The sequence below is a fragment of the Puntigrus tetrazona genome, chromosome 4 (genome assembly GCF_018831695.1).
Source record: "Puntigrus tetrazona isolate hp1 chromosome 4, ASM1883169v1, whole genome shotgun sequence".
NCBI lineage: Eukaryota > Metazoa > Chordata > Actinopteri > Cypriniformes > Cyprinidae > Puntigrus > Puntigrus tetrazona.
This window is the reverse complement of record NC_056702.1, coordinates 9,316,791-9,343,193: the sequence shown is the minus strand read 5'-3', so window position 1 is coordinate 9,343,193 and position 26,403 is coordinate 9,316,791. Positions and strand designations below refer to the sequence as shown.

Sequence of the window (26,403 nt, the reverse complement as noted above, 5' to 3'; positions counted from 1 at the left end):
AGTACAAGATATGCAGCCGCTTTATAAAGATTACTTGTAAAGATATCAATAGTGACAGAAGTCATAAAAGTTACAATTGAGTTGTAAGTAATTTTGTGAAGCGAATGCATATTTGTGACATTATATAACAATGTTAAAGTATGCATATATACTTATAATCTTAACAACTTAATTTGACGATGTCTTTAATGAAGAGACGCTGAAATTACAATTACACTTAAATTACATGAACAATTTGCAAATGCGTTTTATGTGTTTTGAAAGAGCTTATTAATTTACTGTGAGCTGAAAGCGGGCTACAAGGAGTATGTTATACACTTAAAACCTGACCAAATTGACTTTTACCTGCAATGCATTTTCTCTTTTGGCACAAATAAGAATTGATGATGGTGCATAAACTTTTGACCAATCAAATACACTTCAGAATTACAACATCCATCTCCTTAATACCAGTTGCTTCTGAGGGTTCACAATCATGGTGAACCACGGTTGGTATCTGTGATGTAAACTAAAGGCTATAGACTACTTAAAAAAGGAGCTTCTATACCTGACCCAAATGTCTTGTTTCAATAGAAAATACATCAACACAAGGTAAAAACACTGCTCTTTTCGCAGGTTCTAGAGAGCAGTATTTAGTCATTCACAAAGCCCTTGACTTGAATGTTTGAAATTCAATATGTGGAAGTGCTGAAGGTTGTACGTAAAGGAAAGCACTTCCTAGTGAAGCCGCCGGAGGTCAGAGACTTCAGCAATAAATTATATGTGAGATAATAGCGAAATTAAGAGGCCAGGAAAAACATTTACACCCGTGCATCATCCTTCTATAGTCAATACAGTAAATGCACAGGGGAGACTTTATCAGAGCAAACCATCACAGCCCCACACCTTCAAATCCGAATACCTTTCTTATCATTTCCTGATCCTGTGTTTGTATGGCTTAATGGTCTATTCATGAATGAAGCATAAAGATGAGTGATAAAGGTCACAGTCTCTCTTCTGTTGTCTGGATCGCCGTCTATAGCATCCTCAAGTGACCTTCTGAAGAAGTCTTATCTCTTGGATTAACGCTGTGTTCCCACAACATGAGAAAAGCATCAGACTCTTCTACCAGGTTTAATGCAAAATGTTCAGATTAGCTGATGTTTATTTTTCAGATATGCCCAACTTGTTTAAAGATATTATGGGTCCCAATCACCTTGCCATTTCCAGGTTTTCATAATCATGCTACCTGGAGAAAGCTTAATTCCCGATTGGTCTTAGTGGATGGTGTTCAGGAGCACGTGAAATGCACCATCTTTGGAGCAGCTGAACGCTAATCACCCGAGCCATAAATAATGTGTGATAAACGTGGCTAGAAAGCGTGCCAGCTTAGCTACATAAAATGTTCAATGCTAATCCATATCGCGCTTTTCGTACCACTGCCTAGAGCCTGCACATGCTACTTGATTTAATAAGTTTCGTAAGATTGCGCATTTTTATATTTTGCATTGACCAATGTTGGTGATTTTTGAAAAGGCGCGAGAGAGCTGTGCTCGCGTGCGTCTTTTTGTGAACGCGGAGTGACTTGATGATTTAGACAAATTCAGTCGATTAATTGGGTGGAAAAACAGCTGTGATGCTAGTTCAACGGCAAACAGGTATAGACTACATCATTCAAACACTACTAAACCATGTAGCTTTTAATTTCTCCGTCACGTGCGAAAATGCATTATAGCATTTAGCATATAGGCTAGTGTCGGCTACTAAAGTGAATATAATTGACGTCCATAACACATCTTAATCAACAGACAGCGGCTTTAAAGTGCAGTATTTTGCTACGAGACCGACGGGGCAGATACAGCAGAAGATTTCCATAGCACAGGTTTGGCAAAAACAAAACAAAACACGGTTTTAAGTCCTGAAAAAATCAAGTAAAAACTTACATGGCACAAAATCTCAACACATGTATCTGAACACATGAATAACGCCATTTTGGTTTGCATCGTTTCACCTTAATATGAACAAGTGGCCTATTGTATTTTGGTTAGTTGATGTAATTTAGCATCTCTGGAAAATTGTGATATTTGACACTATTTTGTTGAATATGTGTGTAATATTTATTGCAATTAATGGGTCATGCAATTAATCTGTTACTTCCTTAAAATACTTGCACGTTTCATACGTCTTCCCTTTCATTAGAACCTAGTTATAGATTTGCATGTTGCTATTAGGACATATCTTCAATTAAAACATGTAAACGTGCCTGTAAGTCATAGAATAATTTTATCTCTTTTACTGGGTTTCTGCTTTGCCGTCAGTTATTAAATAAATTAAATTGTTAACATAAAAATGTAAATGCAAGTTACAAGTAAGGCATATCAAAAGTAATTCATACGTTCTGTGAAAGTTTATCCGGATGGGCTTCTTACTCCAGGCGGGCGCCATCTTACCCCTTTTTTAATATTTTACATTTGGTGCTATAAAAAACTAAACGACTGAGTAAACAACTGGCTGATGCTTAATCCTCATGCACATGCTAAACATATGTCTATTACAATTTAAAAGTAAATCCACATTGTTTCTAAGGGCATCCTCCCCCGTTTTACCTAAGCATAAAAAGTCAGTTCTGTACGTATGTATGTACTTTGATAGATGATATATATATATATATATATATATATATATATATATATATATATATATATATATATATATATATATATATATATATATATATATATATATATATGGTATATCAAATATTTTTAATGGACAGAACAACAGCAGTTACGTCACTGCTACTTGTAATCTTTCTGGCTGCCGGTGAGATCAGACACAGCTTGTCCAGCATTATTCTCCTCTATTACATCGTACAGCCTTACAGCTAGACGAACAGCTGCAGTGAATGAATGCAAGAACAAAGAGTTGCGTCTGAGCTTAAGTTCTAGACCGCCGTTCCCCAGTCATCTGACTCTGTGCATTGCCGTGGAAATGAGCTCACCCCTGTATTCAGCAGTGTAGCGTTTCAGGCCACACAGTGTTTGCACAGATGTCGGTTTCACTGACACACAAAGCTCTGGTATTTTGTGTCTGCGTTAGACTGTGCGGTAATATAAGGAAACCTGATTGGAAGATGTGGAGAGAGAGCGGAGGTATGTGCGTCTGTCGGCAATATTGCGACCGGATTGAGTCACAAGGGTCATTTGTTTTAGTTGTGATTTTTATTTTGTGAAAAAAATATTTAGGCTGAGCTAAAACATGAATAAAGCGCGCCAATGTACAACAAGTCAGGGCTTCCCTAACATACAGTACAGTATACGCTATATGCTAAATAGTGATAAACAATCACAGGGATTGTAATGTATTATGCAATCAGCTGGTATGCCATGTGTGGCACGTTAAACAACGAAAATAATCCTCTTGAGATTTGCGCATAAGCTGTGAGCGTTGTAGGCATTGTTTTGACCCTATAACATGACAGAGGCGTTTCTCGGAAATGCATATCGTGTTACTTATATACAATAGATGCATTGCTAAACTATGCACGTTAACCATCATCTCATCGCACCGTGAGCTTTTTTTTTTTGTATCATTTTTCTGTGAACTGAGATGGCCACGGCCTTTGTGTGGGTGTAAAAATGTCATTTCTTTTTGTGCGTTTGCATCTATAAATATGTTTCAGATACATCAAACATTTGAAATTCACACAGACGATGGCTTGATTAAATCGCACACAAGAACAAAGCTATAAAAGATTGGGATAAAGTATAATAATCACAAGGCTTAAATTAGCACTTAACGTCCAAGAAAACATGACATTTGCAATTAAAAACAAATTGTAATATAAACGGATGTATAAATGTACAGCAAAAATGCTTCATTTTAAATTATATTTCATGCATAGCAATGTTCCCCTCGTTCTGTAGGTTTACTTTTTTTTTTTTTTTTTTGCAAATATTTTAAATTAAATAAATGTATTTTTTTTTTTCCGTGTTGGTCCAGACGGTGGAACCTCCCTTGTTTCCTTACAGTCGTGTTCACAGATTCTGATTCCTCCCTTCGATTCACGTCCTGTTATTCTTAAGCTGTGGTTGTTTTTGCTTGCGCAGTAATAAGCGGGTGGGGTCTCGACGTTCACATCCTCTGCGTGTGTGTTTGTGCGAGAGAGACACTTAGCTTTTACGCTGGGGGTCAATGTGGCCGCCGAGAGCTCTGGCTGGTTTGCGTGTAGGGAACGGTGTGTATTCCCGTGAGACTGTGTCCCAAAGCCACAACATCTCTGGTTATTGTGTGTGTGTGTGTGTGTGTGTGTGTGTGTGTGTGTGTGTGTGTTTGGCCACTAACTTGCCCCCAAATGACATAGCTGAGAGGTGTCTCTCCATATCCTGCCCCTTTCTTTGTTCGTCTATAGCGTGGCCTACAATTATGGCTGTTCGGATGCTGTGATCCAACACAGTAAATCATGTTTTACAGCAGCTTCAATCTTGCCGATCTCGCTGCGCAGATATGGCATGCTGAATTAAAGTGACTTGACAAAAATATCTATCCAAGAAAATGTTGAGTCTGGCCATTGTTGACCATTTTTTGGTAAAGTTACAAGAAAACAGTAACTAATACAGCTGTAATAAAACCAGACAGGATGTAAAAGACAATTATTGCTGTTCAAAAAATGTAGGAGTTAATTGATGCCGTAAAATAAATGCACGAGATAGCTAGATCATATGCATTATCACAGTTTATTTTCAGCGCTGTCTAGCAGAAACTAGATTTTTAAAGCAGCTCTAAAGCGGCCTGTCTGTTTGTGTGTTCTGCGATTGGCGCATGTTTATTAGATTTTCCTTGATCTCGGTGCACTAAGCGCAGCACAACTGTACACTGTGTTCCCTGCATGTGTTCAGACATGCAACACACACGCAAACACAAGCTGATAATAAAGCACCATATGTCCAGAAACAGATTTCAGCGAGCTTGGCCTGAGCCACGCGTTTATGCCGACGCGAGCAGATCCACGCGGCTCCGGGGCGTATGAGCTGAAGGCAACGGCGCTGCATTGATTTTGCAGACCGGCGGGTCAGCACCGGGCTCGATGATAATGCACGCCGGTTAACCTTTAGCTGCTATTTTTAACTAAAGGAGCAGAAAGTGAGCGTGTGAAGGGGCGACGACGGAGTTGAGGTCGGAGTGTGAGCAGACAGGCTTACATAACACCTTCAACACATCTCCTTATAGCTTAACCAGCGTTACTATCTCACTCACTCACTTCTTAAAGACATAGTTCCTACTAAAATCAACATTCTGTCATCAATTACTCAACCTCATGTCATCCAAAACTCTAACTACTTTCTATGGGGGAAAAAGCATTTAGAGGAATACCATTTGATTTTTTTTTTCATGCAATTACAATGAATGGGGTTTCCAGCTTCAGAAAGGCCACAAAGGCATCATAAAAGCATTATTAAAATAGTCAATGCAATATCTTTGGGCCATTATTCACTGAAAATATTCATGGAAGAATGGCAGTTTGTGAACAAATCATTCTTTTTAACTTAAGCATTTTAAAATAATCGATAGATATGTGATTCACAAAAAATTAGACCACATGACTTCGGTCTCTGTGTACTGTAACTGAATGAAAAAGGGTGGTGAACACATTATTCAAAATGAAAAAGAAATGGATTGAAAAGCGCTATAAAACATTCTGAAAGTTATGTTAGCTTTGGCAATGTTCATCAGCGAAGCAGCGATGTCTAATTTGTGAATAAGTCAAATTTTCAGTCAAATCTTTTTAACTAATCCACTAATTTGATTTGCAAAATCAGCTTAAACTCCTGTGAAATTTTCTGTTTTTGATATTACGCTTAGAAACCAGCTCATTTTTACGATACATTTTGAGTACTTTTGCCTCCTTTTTGAAGCTTTAAAGCTACGGTCCCCATTCACTGACGTGAAAAAGAGCAGCTAGCACATTATTCAAAATTTCTCACGTTGTGCTCTGTTGGAAAAAACCCGCAGAGAATTTAAGGTGAACTGTTTCTTTAAATCTACCCGTTTCAGTTTCCATCACACTAATGGGTTTGGCTGCCATGCGGCTAGATTTGGCTTTTCTCTTTCTCATTTTTCTTTTTCTTGTTCTCTTTCTCTCGGCGTCATTGTGCTCAATTGGAACCATGTAGATGGAGCATAATGAATAAAAATTTCTCTGCCATTTCTCTCTTCCCTCCTGAAACACTTTTCTGGCGACCAGCAACAAAAGATGTGTTCCCAGAAGGGCATCTGCCTTCCTGGTAGCACTCTCTCTCTCTCTCACACACACACACACACACACACACACACACACACACACACACACACACACACACTCACTCACTCACTCACAAACACATAACCTTGATGTGCACACTGAGTGAGGGCAGGAGAGTGTCTCCTTTCATGGTCTAAGGAGATGAGAGATGAGAGGAATTTCTCTGGGATTACCTACAGTACAGCAGGCTTCCCAGAATTCCTCACACCAGGAAATGGATTTCTAGGAAGTGGTGATTAGAATGAAGTGGCAGAACGCCAGACAAGTAGGATCACCCATCAGCAGCTCCTCCCCTTCTGATGCATACTCTCTCTCTCTGTCTCTCTCTCTCTCTCTCTCTCTATCTCTCTCTCTCTCTCTCTCTCTCTCTCTCTCTCTCTCTCTCTCTCTCTCTCTCTCTCTATCTCTCTCTCTCTCTCTCTCTCTCTCTCTCTCTCTCTCTCTCTCTGTCTCTCTCTCTCTCTCTCTCTCTTTCTATCTCTCTCTCTCTCTCTCTCTCTCTCTCTCTCTCTCTCTCTCTCTCTCTCTCTCTCTCTCTCTCTCTCTCTCTCTCTCTCTCTGTCTCTCTCTCTCTGTCAGAATGCTTGCTGACTCAGGGACAGCACTAATGCACCTATAATGGTATCATTGTATTATTATCTGTATTATTATCATTTTGTTAACATTGTCCTAAGACATTGCACATGATACTTGAATACAGATAATGCTTGAATGAGAAAGTCAGCTTCAATCATCAAGTGAAAAGATCTCTCATCTTTCATCAACAAATTGCAATAAATGGCAACAATTAGATAGCAATGGATTAAAATAATTTCTTAATTTTAATGGTTGTGTACCTAAACTGATTTTACTTAAAAAAAAAATATATATGTACATTTTCTGGACGTGATATTATAATAATAATAATAATAATAATAATAATAATAAGCAAATGGATAATTAAATAAAGCATCAGTTTTTCCTCATTCATGACATGTTATACTTTTTATGTTATATAAGCATACACAAAAATATATATATATATATATATTTTTTTTTTTTTTTTTTTTTATTTATTTTATTTTTTGTTTTTTGTGTATGTAGCATTTTATACACTTCTGTTGATCTGTCAAAAATTTTTTGTCAGTGCTTTAACTGATCCACTGTCTCTTTCTATCTGTTTCTTACTCTCTTTCAGTCTTTCGCTTCAGCTCACCTCGTCACATGAGATTTATTGAGTCTAAATGAGTGTTGGGGAAGCCGGTTTGTTTGCCTTGCAGTTTAGTCTCTCTCTGATTACTGTCTTTGCATGCTTTTGGCACTTGTATTTAGTCAGGCAGTGACAATTGACTTTAAACATTGGAACTGAACTCAACAGAAGCACAGCATATCGTTCAGTTGAAATTTAGTGGAAATTTTTAGAAATCTAATAAAGCATTTAATTCCAAGAATGTTTGTTCGAGGGCATTATAAAGAGTTTTACAGAATACCTTTGCACAGAGCTGTCACCTGTCATTTTAGCCAGAGGGTGAATAGGCCACCTGTGTGAACAGTTTAGGTTGTTGGGTTTTATGACCCTTCTTTCTCTCACACACACACACACACACACACACACACACACACACGCACATGCACGCACACACAAAAAGAAGACGTGAACTGATGAGTAAGATGTGTGTTTGCGTCGGGTTTTGCTCATGGGGACCAAATGTCCCAGCAGAGATCACCTGCATTGTGTGGAAAAGAGCCTAATGCATTTGCAAAATAATAAACAAATAAAAATGCTAAACGGTGACAATATGACAATTAGTTAGAATAGGCAAAAAAAAAAAAAAAAAAATAAGGCAATATTCACGCTCATTATTTTTCAGTTTCATAAATATTTCTGTATTTCTATTTATTCCTGCACATAAATCTCTTGGGGTCTCTGGAGGGACACGGTGACAGCCTGCGGTGCTGTGTCTGTGAGGAGATTCTGAGAAATCTCCACATACCCCTGAATGTGCAGATAACAAGTATTAACCAGGGCTTATTGGAAGCAGATGCCCTTTTCCCAAAAGCTTCAGCGGGGTTAATTTCTGAGAGTTCGGGACTGCTTCTTTCTCTGCTGTGAACGAGGGGAGTGTTCATGTGTGTGCGAGCGCAGTGATTTTTCTGTGAATGATGCTGGAGTTCCTTGAAGGGCTTGCCAACTGATGCGTTGCTTTTGCTGATGTGAAGGCTGAATCAGTAAAATCATGTACTACCACACTCACACACACACACACACATATATATACCCCTAAAAAGTCTTTATTTATTATTTATAAAAGTATTTAGTTTTGAAAAATGTTTTTGAAAGAAGTCTCTAATGTTTTCTGTTTGAACATATTTAAACATGTTTTAAATTTCCTGCTACGAAAATTTTTTTTCAGCAGCCATCGATTCAGACTTGATCGTGTCACATGATTTTTGAGAAATCATTTTAAAAGGCGCAGAGTAAAAATTATTAGAAACGTGTGACATGGATGTGCTGCTTAATATATATTTTTAAAGACCATTAAAAAGTTGGGGCAAGTAAGATTTTAAATGAAGAAGGAAGGGAAGAAAGGAAGAAAGAAAGAAAGAAAGAACATTAATGCTTTTAAAGTAAGCATAATTTCAAATATGACGGTAAAAACGTTAAAAAAATATAACAACTTGTATAATGCTGTAGAAGATTTCAATTAAAAAAATGTGTTTATTGAACCTTTAATTCTTCAAAGATTTCTGAAAGAAAATTTGCACAAAAGTATTAAAGCGCAAGAACATAAATATTAAAGACCTTTCAACGATGGTAAAAATAAGAACCATTATTAATAATTGAGCACCAATTATCATTAGTAATAACGGCGCACCAAATCAGCATATTAGATGTCTGAAGGATCATGTGACACTGAAGACTGGAGATATGATGCTGAAAAGGCCATCACATGAATAAATTAAACCTAAATTAGAATAAATTATTTGATTTTAATCAAATAAATGCAGCCTTGGTGAGCATAATAGCTTTCTTTTATGAACAAGACTTGTAATATAAACTAAGGGTGAAATAAAAATGCTCTGTGTAAAAATACGTAATTAAGAAGTGGTTCTGGAAAATGCTTCAGGTTTCCTGGAACGTAGAAGGAGTGGATAATGTGCTATTGATCCTTCCACAAGTGAAGAACTCAGGAATGCGGCTCGTCTTGTTGCTATAGTGATAACAGTCTCTCCGTACCTTTATTTTTATCACTGTCTGATGGATTGTGTCTCAAAGCATGAGCTGTAATTGCATGAGTGTGTATCTTTGTGTACTTGCGAGCTCTATCATCAGTGCACTAGTGATGCTTCTCTGCTACAATAATTATGGTCAATTGAGCTCTTTGAAGCAGTTCTTCTCTTCAAAGGTAATTTGCAGGGACTTAATGAGCAGAATAATAGAGAAACTATGTCTAACTTCAAATGAATCATGTGCCATAGTTATAGTCAAAGCAGGCGTTGGGTTTTGGTGTTCTTCTTCCTCCCGACTCTCATTTTGTTTTCGTTTGTCACCATTTTAGAAGGAATATTTCCATTTTGTGAAATAATTATTCGCTGTTTGATTGTTGCACAAGCTTTTGGTGTAGATGTAGTTTTTCTGCTCTATTTTTGCACACAGCCTTACATGAAATGAAGATGTACCAATAATTGTATGTTAAGTGAGCTGTATAATTATATATTTAGGTATAGAGTATGTTTATATTAGTTCCATTTAATGCCAGTAATGTTTAAATGAAATGATGTGCTTGAAAGGGTTAATAGCTGATTTAAATAATAATCTGAATAGGCCTTTGAAATTGATTTTTTTAAATTTCATTATACTTTTTTACAGTGTACAGATAACATCAAACATTAGGTTAATAAGAGAACAATGAGATCAAAAGCCTTCTAATGCAAAAATAATTGTAATACAGTGATAACTACCAGACTATATCTCTGTAAGAACTTTGAACGGCTATGTTTTTGCAGCATATTACAGAATATGTAAGTATATTGCGCCACCTGCTGTCTGGAGAACAGATAAGATATTACGTTAAACCCGAAAAATAAATAATAAAATGCAAAAGATAAGAAAAAACAATAAGAATATGAAAGAAAATGCCAAGGCAAAAAAAAGCAAAAACGCTGGTCTTTCTTGACTTTGGAAAGTGTTATAATCCCCAACACGGATCTGAAATGACAATGAATGAAGAAACGTCCTGCTCGTAAAATATCTAATGAAGTAGACAAAGATTTATAATAAACTTAAACATATAGAGATTCGCTCGCCCATGACGTATTGAGAGACAGCATTACATTTACCATTTGTAAGAAAATATCAGAAGAACAGACTCACAGTGAGTGAGTCCAGTGTTGGGACGGCTCCTGATTCTCCTTTAATCTTACAGATAACAGCATTGGACTCAATCCTATCCAGAACACACTGATACTGCTGATCTCCCTGTAGACCCGTCACAGTCACCTCGGTCATACTCAAATTCAGCTCATCTGTCTTTTTCTGAGAAACGGATGTTGCAGGATGGTTTAAAGATTGTGAGTTTCATGTGCAGAAACCCTTTCTGCTCACAACAATGTTTACTGAAAGTTTTTTTTAATACCGACGCATGCCACGACATGCAGACTGTATGCTGATGTTAAACTTACCTTAATGTTCACCTGCAGATCATCGGCCACCTGTAAGGTGGTGAATCCAGTAAATTCTGGATCAAACATGAAGGACAAATCACCCACACAGTCCACAGTGGTGTTCCCAACAATTAAACTTAAAGTAAAACCATCATAACAATGATAATAATAGTAATCAGGGGAGTAAAACCACATGTCCTGAGAAAGAGAAAATACAACTAATATTATTGACATGTAAAGAGTAAAGCTACATGCAAGCTGTGAATAAAATAAATAGGGTCTTTCCATGTCAACTCAAATGTTTTATTTTGCTAATATTTTCTATAACTTATGCCTGTAACTCAAGTATTAAAGATGTATTAATGCCCTTTTAGATATTGGGTTTTAACAAACTTAATTGTACACATTTTCAGTAGCCAAATACCAAAAGTGGATCACTTTGTTTTCATTTAATTGTCTTTAAAGAGGAATGCTTGAAGAACAAATAATGTTGAAACTAGAAATGTATCTTATTTTCATAGGTAAAATATGAATGTAAATATGATTTTAGAATCTAGTTCTTAATAAATTTTCATTTTCAAAGCATTACATTGTTCAGACCCAGAAATAAAGGGATGTCAATGAGGCTCTATATTCAGGCTGTTGAATAAAACACATTTATAATGCAATGCTGTAGATCCTTTTTCAGGTAATGCTAATTTTGAGCCTAATGCAGGAGTAATAAACAAACGTCTTACCCCCGAGCTTGCATTGTAGTTTGTTTCAAAGTAATACTGTGCATAACTGGAATTGAAAGTAAGTGATTCCACAAATTCCAGATTGCTTCCCATAATGTGAATCTTTCTTCCACCACTGTAAGACAGATATATATATGTGTATATATATATATGTGTATATATATGTGTATATATATATGTGTATATATGTATATATATATATATATATGTATATATATATATATGTATATATATATATATATATATATATATATATATATATGTATATATGTATATATATATATATATATATATATATATATATATATATATATATATATATATATATATATATATATATATATATATATATATATATATATATATATGTGTGTGTATGTGTGTGTGTATATATGTGTGTATGTGTGTGTGTAGATATATGTATATATGTGTATGTGTGTGTATATATATGTGTATATATGTGTATATGTGTATATATGTGTATATGTGTATATGTGTGTATATATATATATGTGTATATATATGTATATATATGTGTATATATATGTGTATATATGTGTATATATATATATATGTGTGTGTGTAAAATACTAAATGATGAATCATTAAAAAATTCCCAATAATGATAGAGAAGCAAATGCGTGTGGAAGCTGTCTGACCTCCTCCAGGTGACCGGGGGCTGTATTCCAGTGCAGCTGGGCTGAGAAGTGTAAGTGATGATGCTGTTACCATGACAACGGTCGTCAGGAGTAACAACACACACTTTCACTGTTCCTTTAGTTCCGCTGGGAGGAATGTGGAACCTTAAAGTATCACTGGAGCGATCAAACACCGGAGATCTGAAGAGAAACATTCATGTACAGATATACATTTATCTGAATCTACACACATTCATATACAGTATATACCACTAAACTAACACACGTCTCACTCTTTAGGAATGCACTCTAGATCCCCTTGAATACGGATTTTAGTAACAGATCCCAGATATCTTCCTTTTAGTGAAACATTGTTTCTGCCATGGAAAGAAACCTTGTTGGGCTCCAGGGAGAAAATCTCTGGTTCCTACAAAACACCAAAGGGTGGATATGTAAGCAAAAAAGTATTCAAAAGGATATTTAGCATGACTTTGGTCCTCATAAAAACTAAATCCACATGCCACTTACTTCATATTTCATCTCATAGAGCACATTATTACACGAATCCTAAAGAGATGAGAAGAGTGGTTGTTTACTTCATAAGTTTTCTTCAGGCAGTGCAATGATATTTTAGATATCAACAATAAATTAAACATCTTGAATCTTCATGAAGGTTATGCTTTTTCCCAGTACACATACTGAATAAGTGGATTTTGGGTTACACATCGTCTCACCTGTATGTTTAACTGTGCTCCAGGTCCGTGTGTCCAATCACAACGCTGAGAGGAAGAGGACCAGTGACACCCAGATGAGACACACTGAACACACCTGCATATATTAAATGTTACATTGTGACTCCAATACTGACCTGAAATGTGTTAAACCAGAACATGGACTTAAAAAAAAAAACTCTTCTATGCTCAGCGTTTCTTACTGTATATAAGAAGCACTTGGCAAATTATCTTTGATATCCAGGCAGTTTTTCAGCACCAGCTTCTCTGTGATTTTCTGACCCCCAACAGCCACTTCAGCTGAGATCTTTAAACCTGAATGGATTATCAAAAAGTAATGAGAATCAACATTTTAAAAATAGAATAAAAAGTGAATATAGATACAGAATAAACCAGGCTGATCTGGACTTGTCACACTGATATTGCATGCAGTTTACATCCAAAGTAGCTTATGTTGCGTCACGCTTATTTAATTAATTTTGCTCGTGTCTTTTTAGGAGATTCACTGGAAAAAAAAGGTTCTCAAAGTATGAGAAACTTTATCGTTCACTACCATTGGTTATGGTTGCTGACAGCGAAAGGAAAGGACACCAAGATATGCAGATATGTACTGCTTTTACAGAATTGATCAAATCATTTCCTCCCTACAACATGCAGACTGACACGGTGTTACTCGTTCCCGCGTGAGAGTGGGAAATTAGAGGAAAAAACTCAATGTCATCATTAATTATGAGTTGTGTATTTAGCAGTCACCCGAGCTAATGTCCTTCCCGTTATATTCAATCCATGAGCAGCAGAGATACCAAGTTCACTTATCTGTGACTTAAACGTTGTTTCTTCAAGAGTCTAATAGATTTTGAGAACAGCTGTTTCCGTTTTAAGGGCTTATTTACAGAATTTGCGGTTGTTAGTAGTTTGCACACAGGAAATTGTGGCCTGATGATGTTTCTCTGAATATTAATGCCACGGTAGACTCTGAGCTGTCTGCTTGAATATGCTCTGTGGTGTCAGAGGCATGTAAGACTGCTCTGTTCCTGTTGAAATGCTGCTTTTATGCACGTCAGCTGCAGGCATCAGTGCACTCCTATTATAATCATAAATATTGTATTTAGATGGCCAGGGATAGTAAAGCAGCTGGAGTGAAGACAATAAAATCTTGCTGCAAGTGTGGTACAAGTGCAAATTGAATACAAAGCACACAACTCTGACGGAGAACCAACCTCCAGTAGATAGCAGCTGGTCAGAAAAACTACAGTAGCAGTTTGGGAAAACTGCGTCCAGATCAGACTTGCCACACAGGTTACCACTTCCCGTGGTGAAGGTGCATGAGAAGGTGGGGTTTTCTGTGCTCTCCAGACGCAAGGAAAGATGTAGAGTAATCTGTGTAGGAGCGGGCTCGACTGGTCAGTAGAAATTGCTAATGCGTTTTCAATGCAATGTTCTTATTTGAGGTTAATATAATAATACCTTGCCGGAAGATTTCTCTGCCCAAACCTGAAAAGAAAACAGCAGTTTCTGAAGGGAGTCTTTTGGGGTGAACACCCATGAAGATTTTGAACATTCGTCTTGGGTGGAGCATCTAGACGAGCAGAAATATATCATTCAGAGTTGTTATGCCAGGTTGGACATGCTATTGATTTTTTAAAGTAGCTAGCATATTATACCGTTTTTTTTTTCTTGTCAGTGTAACAGATATAAATCTGACCTCTGTGTTTTCACACACCAGCCGCAGAGAGGATCCGGAGCAGCGCTGCACTTTCTCAGATTGCTGTATTTAGCACACTTAACCATAGACACTCTTCTTAACTACATCAAAGATGTGAGCAGAAAGCAAAAATTTGTTAAAAAAAAAAAAAATCCACTAATGAGTTTGCATTGCATTGATTATGGTGTTCAGAAAAAAAGTAAAAATTACGGTAATTCCTTCTGCAGCTTTATTAAAACACATTGCAGCAGCTTTACATAGTTTATAATCATTAGGTTATAGAGCACAGCTTACGGTGCTCACATAAGAAACAAAGAAAGAGAGAAAAGCACACAGATTTATAAACTTTTTATAATATATTAGACTTTAGTTAAAATATTTTGGTAACACTTTAGAATACTGTTTCTTACTTACCCATGAACTAATAAGAAATGACTGAAGAGCTAATAGTTAATTAGTTATTCATTAACTCACTACTGTTAACTAAGGAAGTTGTGTTATCTAACCAGTATGTCATATAATTTTGTGATCGTGTTAGATCACAATAACTAATGTATTATGAATAAATGTGAATTACCTACTAGTTAAGGTTCAGGGACAATAATAACTGTGTAATAACTACTAATGACAGATATACGCAAATAATCACTATAATAATCAGGTTGTGGTCCACAAATTAAGTACTTGATTAAAAGTACAGATACCACAATAAAATATTACTCCAGTAAAATTATAAATAGGCGTACTATAGTAGCAACTTTGTTACAATCCACTGGTACAATTATTAATATGCATTTTGTTTGCTGTACACCCAAAAGGACTCTTACTATAATTGTGCATAAACAGGGGTAAGAAAAAGATATATATTACATCAAATCACTGGCAAAAGTATAGTCATCCATGAGTGTACGTATTTTTATGATATTGGTTTGTTAATTAATGAATGAATTTGCTGGAACACTGGCACAAAGCTGTTGAGTCACATTTGATTTTCAGCATAGTTTTTGTGTTGTGTTAACCCTAAACCTGAAGGTTTAACTACGATCTTTTCACATGGGGATAGGTCAAATATTTCAGATTCAAAATAAGCCATGCAGAATTAATTGATAATTATTTATTAAATACTAATGGGTTCCCTATATTTTCACTTTAGAATTTCGTTTCACGTTCAAAGTAATTCCTGTGAAATTATCTGATAATTCTTTATTAATTACTAAGGGCTTACCAATATTTTCTCTTTAGAATATGCCTGCTGTTTCAGGTTCAAAATAAGTCCTGTAGAATTGCTCTTTAATGCTTCATTTAATTACTAATGTGCTACCTGTATTTTCACTTTCCTTCAGCTCTTGTCTTGCATACAGAAATTAAACAGTATACAAAATATAAAAACAAAGTTATCACAAGGCACCGGAGTGGTGGTGGGGCACCTATCACAAGATAATTACACAAGATTCTTACAAAACTCACAAAACAATGCACTACACAGGCAAAACCTCTATACAATGTATTGCATTTATTAATATTGCGTTTTCATACTACTACTACTACTACCATTGCTAACATATATATAAAATGACTCACAACTCATTGTAACTGTGTATGACTATCCATTAGTAGTTACTTCATAGTTATTTTTCTAGAACCCTAACTATTAGATGATTAATTCTTCAGGAGGTATGACAGAAAACATTAGTTAAATTATTGATACTGAGATCAATAGATGCTGTAGAAGTATTGTTAATTCTTAGTTCATGTTAACTAATGTTGTTAACTAATTTTAACTGATGAGCCTTATTGTAAAGTGTTACAATATGAATGCGTGTGCCTCAAGTTCAACTTTAAAATGTAAAATAAAGTGTTTTCAGTGTTGACATTTTTTATTGACTGTAGAGTTTTAAACCTCACCTGTTTCCTCAGAGCGATGTAGACATGTTTGAAATCTACTGGATCAAAGTGCATTCTGGGAAGCACTGCTCGTTCGTCATCAGATTTGAACAGCACTGTTGGACAGCCTGGCGTGAATCTCTCATCCAACATCAGCTAAAAATATAAACAGCAGCGTTATCCAAACTTTAGCCAAATCATTGACTGTGGTGCTTTATTCCCGCAATTGATTCATTTCGCTGTTAATTGCTGGGGTATTATGTAAATATTATTCACAGATTTCACGAAAGTGGACATGCAGAAAAAAGTCAGGCCATTTAAGATGCTTAATGTGTTAACAGTACTTCATGCAATGCAACCTGCAGTACTTATACTCTCAGTGTTTTTAAACTAGAAATTAAACATTTCAGAAACTAGTGAAAAACAGACCCTGATGAGTTGTCCATCACTGGTTCCTATGAACAGCACAGTCCAGGATCCAGCTCTCATTGCTGTCACTGCTGACATTGAGCTGTACTTAAACACCACAGAGAGAGGCTGAAGTTCACTGCCACTCTGAAACACAAACAACAATAGAAACAATACGACTTTTTTTCTTATTTAGAAAAAAAATGTGTTGAGTGCAATTCCCAACCTCAGATCCACAAGGTTTTTCACCATTAGCACAGAAGCCCTTCACTGTGCCTTGAACTTTACTGATGTCGTACAGAGCCAGAGCGCTGTTCTCCGGATCCTGCTGATCCTGTGAACTGAACACACCTGCCCAAATAACATCAGTCTCTGAGGGAATAACGGTGGAGGCGACGAGCACTGGACGAGTTTTATCACTGCAGCATCGTATCGTTGAAGACCGGAGAGATTTGATTATGTCTATCTTTTTTACTTCAGAGCTGTTCATCCACAAGACAATCACTTTCCTTCCAGAGTCAGTCTCTGCGTTGAGAAACAAATAGGATTCTGAGGAAGAAACTCTCTGAAATCCATCAACAAACTCCACATCTCTCACTGTGCTCTGAATGATGGCCTCTGATCCATCTGCTGATATTGAGAAAATCCCACCTGATTGAGTCTGTAAAGTGTTCACCAAACTAACAACAGAATACCTGTCTTTTGCGTTGTCTTCTTTTTTTCCAACCAAAAGGAATCTACCGGCTATGAAGGCAACAATTTTCTTCTGTTGTGACTTTAGCGGTACACCATTTTCATAATAAATACTGTTCGTAATGTCATTTATATCAAGAACTTCACAATGTCCCTCTTTAAAAGTCCCACACGTTATCAGGGTGCGGTTCTCATCAAAAGGCACCAGAATGTTGACTCTGTTATTCTGAGGGACGTCAGTGATGTCTTTGCTCTTCTCCTCATATAGATCGTGTCTCATCTGATGCAGTCGATGTTCAGTAAGAACAAATAACTTACTGTTAGCGACTACAAAGTCCTTAATGTCTCCATCAAAGTTCACCACGTCACCGCAAATGCAGTATTTCATAAGTACAAGTATTCCAAGTAAGTATCTTCCCATCTTAATGAGCAGTTGCATAGGCCTGCTGGAGATCTTGTCACAGAGATCAGCTGCGCTCAGATGAGTATAAGGGTGTAGTGGGTGGATGTGAAGTAGCGCTGTGAGATGAGGGTGGAGTTTCAGCAACAACAGAGACATTTTGATTTCTAAAATAATGATTGAGCATGTGGCTGTTCTATAAGCAAAGAGGCAGTGCAAGGAGATAAAGAGACGTGTAACATGGGCTCTTTTGGGCCCATGAGACTTTTGACCAGAAAGGTGAAAGATGAGTTAAGGGTAATAATGTTGTTCTTCTGACCTCCTAGGCATAATTTTCATATGCGTAAACAGGGCATTGTTTTCTGAGTTTTATAAGGAAACATACAAATTGGTAAATCAATGTAAAATACAGTGGTTACTAAACAGTAAAAACAGACTGTTAAAGGAGTTAAAGCCAAAATAATGATAATATAACACTGTAGAAAAACATCTGCATATCTGTATGACAGTACATAGATCAACAGTTATAGATCTGTCATAGCAAATCATGCTTCAGATTTTTGCTTTGAGGAATTAGAATTGTTTCTATTGCTTCTTCATACTTGACCAGATGATTTCTGTGGACTCAGGCAGAAATAGTTTATATTCTGTGAACATAATAATCCTTAATGCTGATCTGAAAATATAATGAGAAAAAATCTTCTGCTCTTAAATTCTCACATAAACTTGACTCACAAACTAATAAAGTCCTAAACAATACAGTAATAAAGTATATTGACTTCTCCTTCCTATTATCTATTGAGATTTTAACAATATAATTACCATATGATATAAAATATCTTCTCCAGAACACACTGATACTGCTGACCTCCCTATAGACCCGTCACAGGCACCTCATTCATTCTACAGACTACAGTCTTTGCATAGAGCCAGTTAGCCAGATAGGACCTGCCACAGAGAAAAGTTGTATGCTTACTGCATACTTGTTAATGCAGTAACAAAATCAGGTTGTGGTGTTTTCAGGTTGTGACTGACAGACTCGGTTAAGTACATAACGGAGGGAACGGAAACGTTATGTCCCCTTGCCACAACCTCAAACCATTGCTGAGAGCTGAGACTTGGTTTCGGCTTCTCAGCAATCTGATGAGCGGTTACATCTGTAGCCTAGTTTATCGTTGTCTAAGTAAGGTGAAACAGATAAAATCATATGAATGCAATTCCCAACCTCAGATCCACAAGGCTTTTCACCATTAGCACAGAAGCCCTTCACTGTGTCTTGAACTTTACTGATGTCGTACAGAGCCAGAGCGCTGTTCTCCGGATCCTGCTGATCCTGTGAACTGAACACACCTGCCCAAATAACATCAGTCTCTGAGGGAATAACGGTGGAGGCTTTAAAATAAAACACCTACTTTGATCTAAGAGAGTAGATCTTTACATGCATCATAAAGAGTAGAGAAAGACAGAGACCTGTAAATAGTTTGTACTTCCTGTGGTCTCTTTAGTCAGTGCTATGATGTTTTATCTGTTATGAAAACTGTAGGTGTAGGGTGAATCTCATAAAACAAACATACCAGGGTCATATTTTACACCAAAATCAGAAGAATAAATACTATAAAGAATATTTTATGTTGCATAAAGAATATTTATATAGGACCCTTGGGTTATTTTGCATTTAATACACTATTAAAATTTCTTCACGTTTTACAAACATACTGCAATAACACTAAATACTGAACAGTTCAGCAAAATACAATTGTTTAGGTGTACAGTGAGAAAAATTACAACCCAAATCTTTGACAATAGTTAGAGAACATAACATAAAACATATTGTGTTGATTAAAGCTGAACTGCTATAAATGTGCCCAAATATATGATTGCATAAAGACCTAAACTTTTTTACACCTCTCTATGGAATAGAAAACAATAGTTTTACAGTCTGTCTTTTTTTTCTGGAAGATGCTGAGAATCGTTTATGTTTCCATTGCTGCTCCATACATGAGCGGCTATATTCTGTGGACTGAGGCAGAACTGATGCTTTGTACTACTCATCCCTAGAACATAATTCCCAATCGTGATCTGAAATGACAATGAAAGTAATTTTAGTTAATGTGAAACTTAAGGTTTACTTGAAACTTAACACAGCAGTATAATCAAGTGAAAGTATGAACTACCATATAATCTATAGTTACTAAAGAACTATCAGTATCAAGAACATACTCACAGTGAGTGAGTCCAGTGTTGGGACGGCTCCTGATTCTCCTTTAATCTTACAGATAACAGCATTGGACTCAATCTTCTCCAGAACACACTGATACTGCTGATCTCCCTGTAGACCCGTCACAGTCACCTCGGCCATACTCAAATTCAGCTCATCTGTCCTTTTCTGAGTAAGAGACCCAAAAGAATAATTTGTCCAGTCAGTGCAGTTACCAGCTCAGACTTGAAGGGGTAGATCTTGCTCATCTGAAGACGTTTTTACCTGAATTTTCACCTGTAGATGGTTGGCTATCTGTGAGGTGGTAAATTCAGTGAATTTTGGATCCGGCTTGTAGGAGAAATAACCCACACAGTCCACAGCTGAGTTCTGAACATTTAACAGCAGTCTAATCTGACCCTCGCCATCATAAGGGTGAGAGTGAAACCACACGTCCTGAGAAAGAGACCACCAAAATATATGACTCTAATAGATATGGAGCTTTGAATGAACATTTTTAAAGACATTATGACAAATGTTGTCTAAAACAATTATAAATGTATGATTTGGTTGCGTAGATAAAGAATTAAACAACATGTTCTTGTGATTCACAGGATGTTTGATATCTTGAATGATTAATTTCTTCTTGTTCATTGTGACAACAACATTTCATCTTCACACTACCCACAGCCGGAGCTACCTTTCTTTGAGTACTGAAAGAGTGCGTGAAGTGATACCAAGTGGATAATCAGCGAATATACAATTTGTAGTTTTCTGCTAGATCTATCCTGACAACTCAAAAATCAATTACAGAGATGGTTTAAAAAAAAAAAATCATCAAATCAGACTGTGACAGTCTATACTGTCTTAATGAAAAAAATGCTAAAGGTTTTAGACATAGTTTGGAAAATGGTTTTAGTTCATCTTCTTCTCTAGCTTACTACATATTATACTGTGTGTTTGAGACTTCAAAAAACTCCTCCTCGGTGCAAAACTAACTTTTATTGAAAGCTTTCAAAACAATGCCTTTTGACTTGCCTCTGATTGTGACATAACACTGCTTTATATTTGCATTAACAACCTCAAAGGACATAACAAAATAACCTTTTGCTTTTTGAAGACACATTTAAGTTATAAATAGCTGACCTCGGTGTCAGACACAGCAGGTGTAATAAACACATCTTACCCCTGAGCTTGTGCTGTACTGTGTTTTCAGCACTTTATTAAAGGGAAGGACAGTAACCGACTCCACTAATTCCAGATTGCTGCCCTGAACATGAACCTTCCTTCCACCACTGCATGATAAGATTGAAAACAACTTCAGCCAGTAACACATGATTAACACACAATGTTAAAGTGCTTTTTTCCCCAACCACCATCAAACTGTTTCTCATCTGTTCTGATGAGCATTACTTTGAAATTGTATTTTTTGAATATTTTACCACTAAAACTTTATATTACATTCAATGTCATGAGCATGAAAGTTGGTCTGAAATGGCCTGACCTGCTCCAGCTGACCGGGGGCTGTATTCCAGTGCAGCTGGGCTGAGAAGTGTAAGTGATGATGCTGTTACCATGACAACGGTCGTCAGGAGTAACAACACACACTTTCACTGTTCCTTTAGTTCCACTGGGAGGAATGTGGAACCTTAAAGTATCACTGGAGCGATCAAACACCGGAGATCTGAAGAGAAACATTCATGTACAGATATACATTTATCTGAATCTACACACATTCATATACAGTATATACCACTAAACTAACACACGTCTCACTCTTTAGGAATGCACTCTAGATCCCCTTGAATACGGATTTTAGTAACAGATCCCAGATTTCTTCCTCTTAATAAGACATTGTTTCTTCCATGTAAAGAAGCCTTTTTCGGCTCCAGCGAGAGAATCTCCGGCTTCTGCCAAACAAAACAAAAAATAATAATTTGCCATAAAGCAGTATTTTTAAATTAACAATATATGTAAAAAGAGACTTAATAACAATAAGATGCAATTGCAACTATATACATGAATAAAATAGAAATATAATTAATCACTTATGAATACTGTACTGTATACATCAGTAAACAGTAAGGTCATTGTGACACATCTGCTGCTGATACGATATATATGAGAAAACTGTAGTTTTCAATGTACACAAGCAAACCGTTCCTACCATCTCAGAGAGTAGATGTTTACAGGCATCCTAAAAATGACAGAGAGAGAAAATATATTAAAACACTGAGTTGTAGGTTTTTGTTTTATCTGTTTTTGTCTCTTGTCTCACCTGTATGTTTAACTGTGCTCCAGGTCCGTGTGTCCAATCACAACGCTGAGAGGAAGAGGACCAGAGACACCCAGATGAGACACACTGAACACACCTGCATCAATACACATACGTAGATGATAAGCTCTGTGTTATCGTTTCTGCATTGTGATATTTTCTCACTGCATTTAATTTTCTCACTGTGTATAAGAAACATTTGGCGAATGATCTGTGATGCTGGAGCAGTTTCTCAGCGTCAGCGTCTCTGTGATCTTCTGATCCTCGATAGTAACTGAAGCAGAGACCTTTAAACCTGAGTAGATTACCAACAAATGTGTATTAATGTAAATAATCCTATTTTGACTACATAAACTAATAGAGTAATAGCAAGTTCTTTGCAGGAGAACCAACCTCCAGAATAGAGTTTCTGGTCAGAAAAACTACAAGAGCAGTTTGGGAAACTTGCAGATAGATCAGACCCATCACACAGGCTTACACTCTCTTTAGTGAAGGAGCACGAGAGAGTAGGGTCTCCTGCGCTCTCCAGACTCAAGGAAAGATGCAGAGTAATCTGTGTAGAAGAGGGCAGCGACCGGTAAAAAGTGTGTTGGAAATATTTTCTGAATAATTAAAAAAATGCTTTTAGATAGACACGTGCACCTTTCTAGAAGAATTCTCTGACATCTGAAAAAGAAACAGCTTTGTCTGAAGAGAGTTTTTTGAGATGGAAACCCAAGAAGTATTTGAGCATTCATCTTGAGCGGAACATCTGAAAAAAGCATCAACCGAAATATCACTCCAGAACTGTTTGCACACTGCATATTTAATGAAGACGCAGTCTAGAGCAAACTACTCAGCTATTGTGTGAAAAATCACACTTGGTTAAAGCAGGCTGACCTGTGTTTGTTCAGACACCAGCCGCAGAGAGGATCCAGAGCAGCTCTGCAGTCTTTCAGAGTGATGTGTTTATAACACTGAATGATAGACACTCTTCTTAACTACATCATAACATAAACATAAAATATATGTAAAATAAAATCCAAAAGTGTAATAAATGTAGCATCTATTATCTTTAAATGTATTTTTTAATGCAAAACCTAATAAAGGTATGTTATTATATCTGAAAATGCTGTCTGTTTATAATTGCTGGCTAACCAGGCATCTAGTGCTGTATCACATTTAATTTGATGTATTACTTTCCACCAGATATCCATTTTAATATATTTTTAATCTAGATGTATTTATAAACATTGGGCCATGAAAATACATTTATCCAGTGAGAATGTTCGTGAAATGATGTTACGTGGTAATATTTTATTATTATTATAACACATGTTCCTTATGAAAGATTTCCAACTATAAGCGTCTTAATAGTAAGGTGGTTCTTTGCAGTAGTCATGTTTAGGTATTAGGAGATACTTAACCAGAGTAGAGTTAAGAGATAAAAAAATACTAAGTACTAAAAAACAACCAGACATGTCGCCCTCGTCCTTATTGTGAGTCTGACTTTTTAAAGACCTTTTTAAACCTCACCTGTTCCCTCAGAGCGATGTAGACATGTTTGAAATCTACTGGATCAAGGTGCATTCTGGGAAGCACTGCTCGTTCATCATCAGATTTGAACAGCACTGTTGGACAGCCTGGCGTGAATCTCTCATCTAAAACAAGCTGCAGAAACAAATAAAGAACAAAAACGCAAATGATGAATTATGGCTGTAGTAATTCAAATGCAAAATCAAACAACAGCTAAGAGTCAAGTGTTGTGAAAGCAGCTGTTAGGTATTCAGCAATGACTGAGTCTGGTGAAAAAAACTAGTAGAACAGAAATACAAATCATGTATTATAACTGCAGTATCTCAAAAGCAAAATAAAAAAACAGTAGTGAAACAGACCCTGATGAGTTGTCCATCACTGGTTCCTATGAACAGCACAGTCCAGGATCCAGCTCTCATTGCTGTCACTGCTGACATTGAGCTGTACTTAAACACCACAGAGAGAGGATGAAGTTCACTGCCACTCTGAAACACAAACAACAATAGAAACAATACGACTTTTTTTCTCATTTAGAAAAAAAAAACGTGTTGAGTGCAATTCCCAACCTCAGATCCACAAGGTTTTTCACCATTAGCACAGAAGCCCTTCACTCTGCCTTGAACTTTACTGATGTCGTACAGAGCCAGAGCGCTGTTCTCCGGATCCTGCTGATCCTGTGAACTGAACACACCTGCCCAAATAACATCAGTCTCTGAGGGAATAACGGTGGAGGCGACGAGCACTGGACGAGTTTTATCACTGCAGCATCGTATCGTTGAAGACCGGAGAGATTTGATTATGTCTATCTTTTTTACTTCAGAGCTGTTCATCCACAAGACAATCACTTTCCTCTCAGAGTCAGTCTCTGCGTTGAGAAACAAATAGGATTCTGAGGAAGAAACTCTCTGAAATCCATCAACAAACTCCACATCTCTCACTGTGCTCTGAATGATGGCGTCTGATCCATCTGCTGATATTGAGAAAATCCCACCTGACTGAGTCTGTAAAGTGTTCACCAAACTAACAACAGAATACCTGTCTTTTGCTTTGTCTTCTTTTTTTCCAACCAAAAGGAATCTACCGGCTATGAAGGCAACAATTTTCTTCTGTTGTGACTTTAGCAGTACACCGTTTTCATTGTAAATACTGTTCGTAATGTCATTTATATCAAGAACTTCACAATGTCCCTCTTTAAAAGTCCCACACGTTATCAGGGTGCGGTTCTCATCAAAAGGCACCAGAATGTTGACTCTGTTATTCTGAGGGACGTCAGTGATGTCTTTGCTCTTCTCCTCGTATAGATCGTGTCTCATCTGATGCAGTCGATGTTCAGTAAGAACAAATAACTTACTGTTAGCGACTACAAAGTCCTTAATGTCTCCATCAAAGTTCACCACGTCACCGCAAATGCAGTATTTCATAAGTACAAGTATTCCAACAAAATATCCACTCATCTTAGGTATGTGATGAGCAGCTGAAGATTTGATCAACTGAGCTCAGAGGCGTCTATTCAGGAAGTTGACGGAAGTGAAAGCAGTAGTGAGATGAAGGCGGGGGTCTACAAACTACAGAGAACATTTTGTTGACTATTTTGTTGTTATGGTTACTGTGGTTTACTTTTATTTAAAATATTCTAATGTGAACCAGTGTGCATGTAAAAAAAAATGTGTATTTGAATTCACCACCGTATTTAACACCAAGCCTAAACATTCAGAATTAACTGATGAGCTTAAGGTGGAGATTTGTTGAGTTTGTGAAGCAACCATTTAAAACAACGTTTGTGTTTTAACACGGTGCCTTACATATAGGCTCACTCCCTAATATGTTTGTTTTAATTGAAAACGTTTTGTTAGAATTAGAAAGAAAGTTAGGTATATGCATGTATATGATTTGTGGTGAAGAGTGGAGCTTGTGCTCAGTTTGTGGTCCTTTGCTTGAGGGGCCTTCAAAGTTGCCGTCCCAAAATATATTCAGCTTAAAACAGAGTCAAGTTACATGCAAATACAACTAACTTGCCACTGAACAGAAATAAATCTTAGTTCTTTGAATGACGCATGAAGCACTATATAGTCTTCAAACAACCAAACCGCAAGCTCTTCGCTCTTAAAAAGATAGGTACAAAAGCGGTCATTGGGGTCGTACTCTTTCAAAGCAATCTAATATGTACCATGTTGGTTGTAATATGAATACTCTAAGTACTAATATATACATTTAAGTTACCAATATGACACCAGTGACACCTTTTGTATCTTTTCTTTGGAGAATGTTTAAAACAATGCTAACCACAAGAACATCA

At 36.7% G+C, this 26,403-nt stretch overlaps 2 protein-coding genes and 1 long non-coding RNA gene across 4 annotated transcripts; 1 reads left to right on the top strand and 2 right to left on the bottom strand.

The window, feature by feature from the left end:
• Positions 1–1,454: 1,454 nt before the first annotated feature.
• Positions 1,455–13,187, top strand: LOC122343442. Its single transcript, XR_006250778.1, has 3 exons — positions 1,455–1,637; positions 1,788–1,861; positions 13,057–13,187. It is a non-coding gene; the product is annotated as an uncharacterized LOC122343442 (long non-coding RNA).
• Positions 10,146–18,294, bottom strand: LOC122343440 (plexin-C1-like). Of its 2 annotated transcripts, XM_043237906.1 has the most exons (15): positions 17,254–18,294; positions 17,049–17,174; positions 16,641–16,775; positions 14,736–14,836; positions 14,498–14,609; positions 14,251–14,410; positions 13,234–13,345; positions 13,034–13,127; positions 12,828–12,866; positions 12,593–12,726; positions 12,321–12,500; positions 11,662–11,776; positions 10,943–11,122; positions 10,635–10,796; positions 10,146–10,469 (listed from the first exon to the last, which is right to left on the bottom strand). In XM_043237906.1, the coding sequence occupies exons 1-15, from the start codon at positions 18,277–18,279 to the stop codon at positions 10,332–10,334; spliced, it is 2,814 nt and encodes a 937-aa protein (XP_043093841.1). In that variant the 5' UTR covers positions 18,280–18,294; the 3' UTR covers positions 10,146–10,331. The 2 variants fall into 2 exon arrangements, with proteins under 2 accessions (XP_043093841.1, XP_043093842.1); XM_043237907.1 differs by lacking the exons at positions 10,146–10,469; positions 10,635–10,796 and having other exon boundaries at positions 10,943–10,998.
• Positions 18,295–19,571: 1,277 nt separating this feature from the next.
• Positions 19,572–25,614, bottom strand: LOC122343441 (plexin-C1-like). Its single transcript, XM_043237909.1, has 15 exons — positions 24,674–25,614; positions 24,467–24,592; positions 24,108–24,242; positions 23,472–23,572; positions 23,235–23,343; positions 22,986–23,145; positions 22,776–22,887; positions 22,596–22,689; positions 22,485–22,514; positions 22,094–22,227; positions 21,822–22,001; positions 21,504–21,612; positions 20,603–20,773; positions 20,345–20,506; positions 19,572–20,199 (listed from the first exon to the last, which is right to left on the bottom strand). The coding sequence occupies exons 1-15, from the start codon at positions 25,559–25,561 to the stop codon at positions 20,053–20,055; spliced, it is 2,658 nt and encodes an 885-aa protein (XP_043093844.1). The 5' UTR covers positions 25,562–25,614; the 3' UTR covers positions 19,572–20,052.
• Positions 25,615–26,403: the final 789 nt, after the last annotated feature.

Bases quoted from the DNA above. Each gene is read 5' to 3' on its own strand.
- LOC122343441 (XM_043237909.1), bottom strand. From the start codon at position 25,561: ATGAGTGGATATTTTGTTGGAATACTTGTACTTATGAAATACTGCATT. The intron at 24,243-24,466 runs GTCTGTTTCACT...TTGTTTCTGCAG, and splicing joins GTGATGGACAACTCATCAGG to CTTGTTTTAGATGAGAGATT. The intron at 22,888-22,985 runs GTTGGTTCTCCT...TAATCTACTCAG, and splicing joins CCAGAAACTCTATTCTGGAG to GTTTAAAGGTCTCTGCTTCA.
- LOC122343440 (XM_043237906.1), bottom strand. From the start codon at position 18,279: ATGTCTCTGTTGTTGCTGAAACTCCACCCTCATCTCACAGCGCTACTT. The intron at 14,837-16,640 runs GTGAGGTTTAAA...TCTTTGATGTAG, and splicing joins ACATCGCTCTGAGGAAACAG to TTAAGAAGAGTGTCTATGGT. The intron at 13,128-13,233 runs GTAAGAAACGCT...TAATATATGCAG, and splicing joins CCAAGTGCTTCTTATATACA to GTGTGTTCAGTGTGTCTCAT.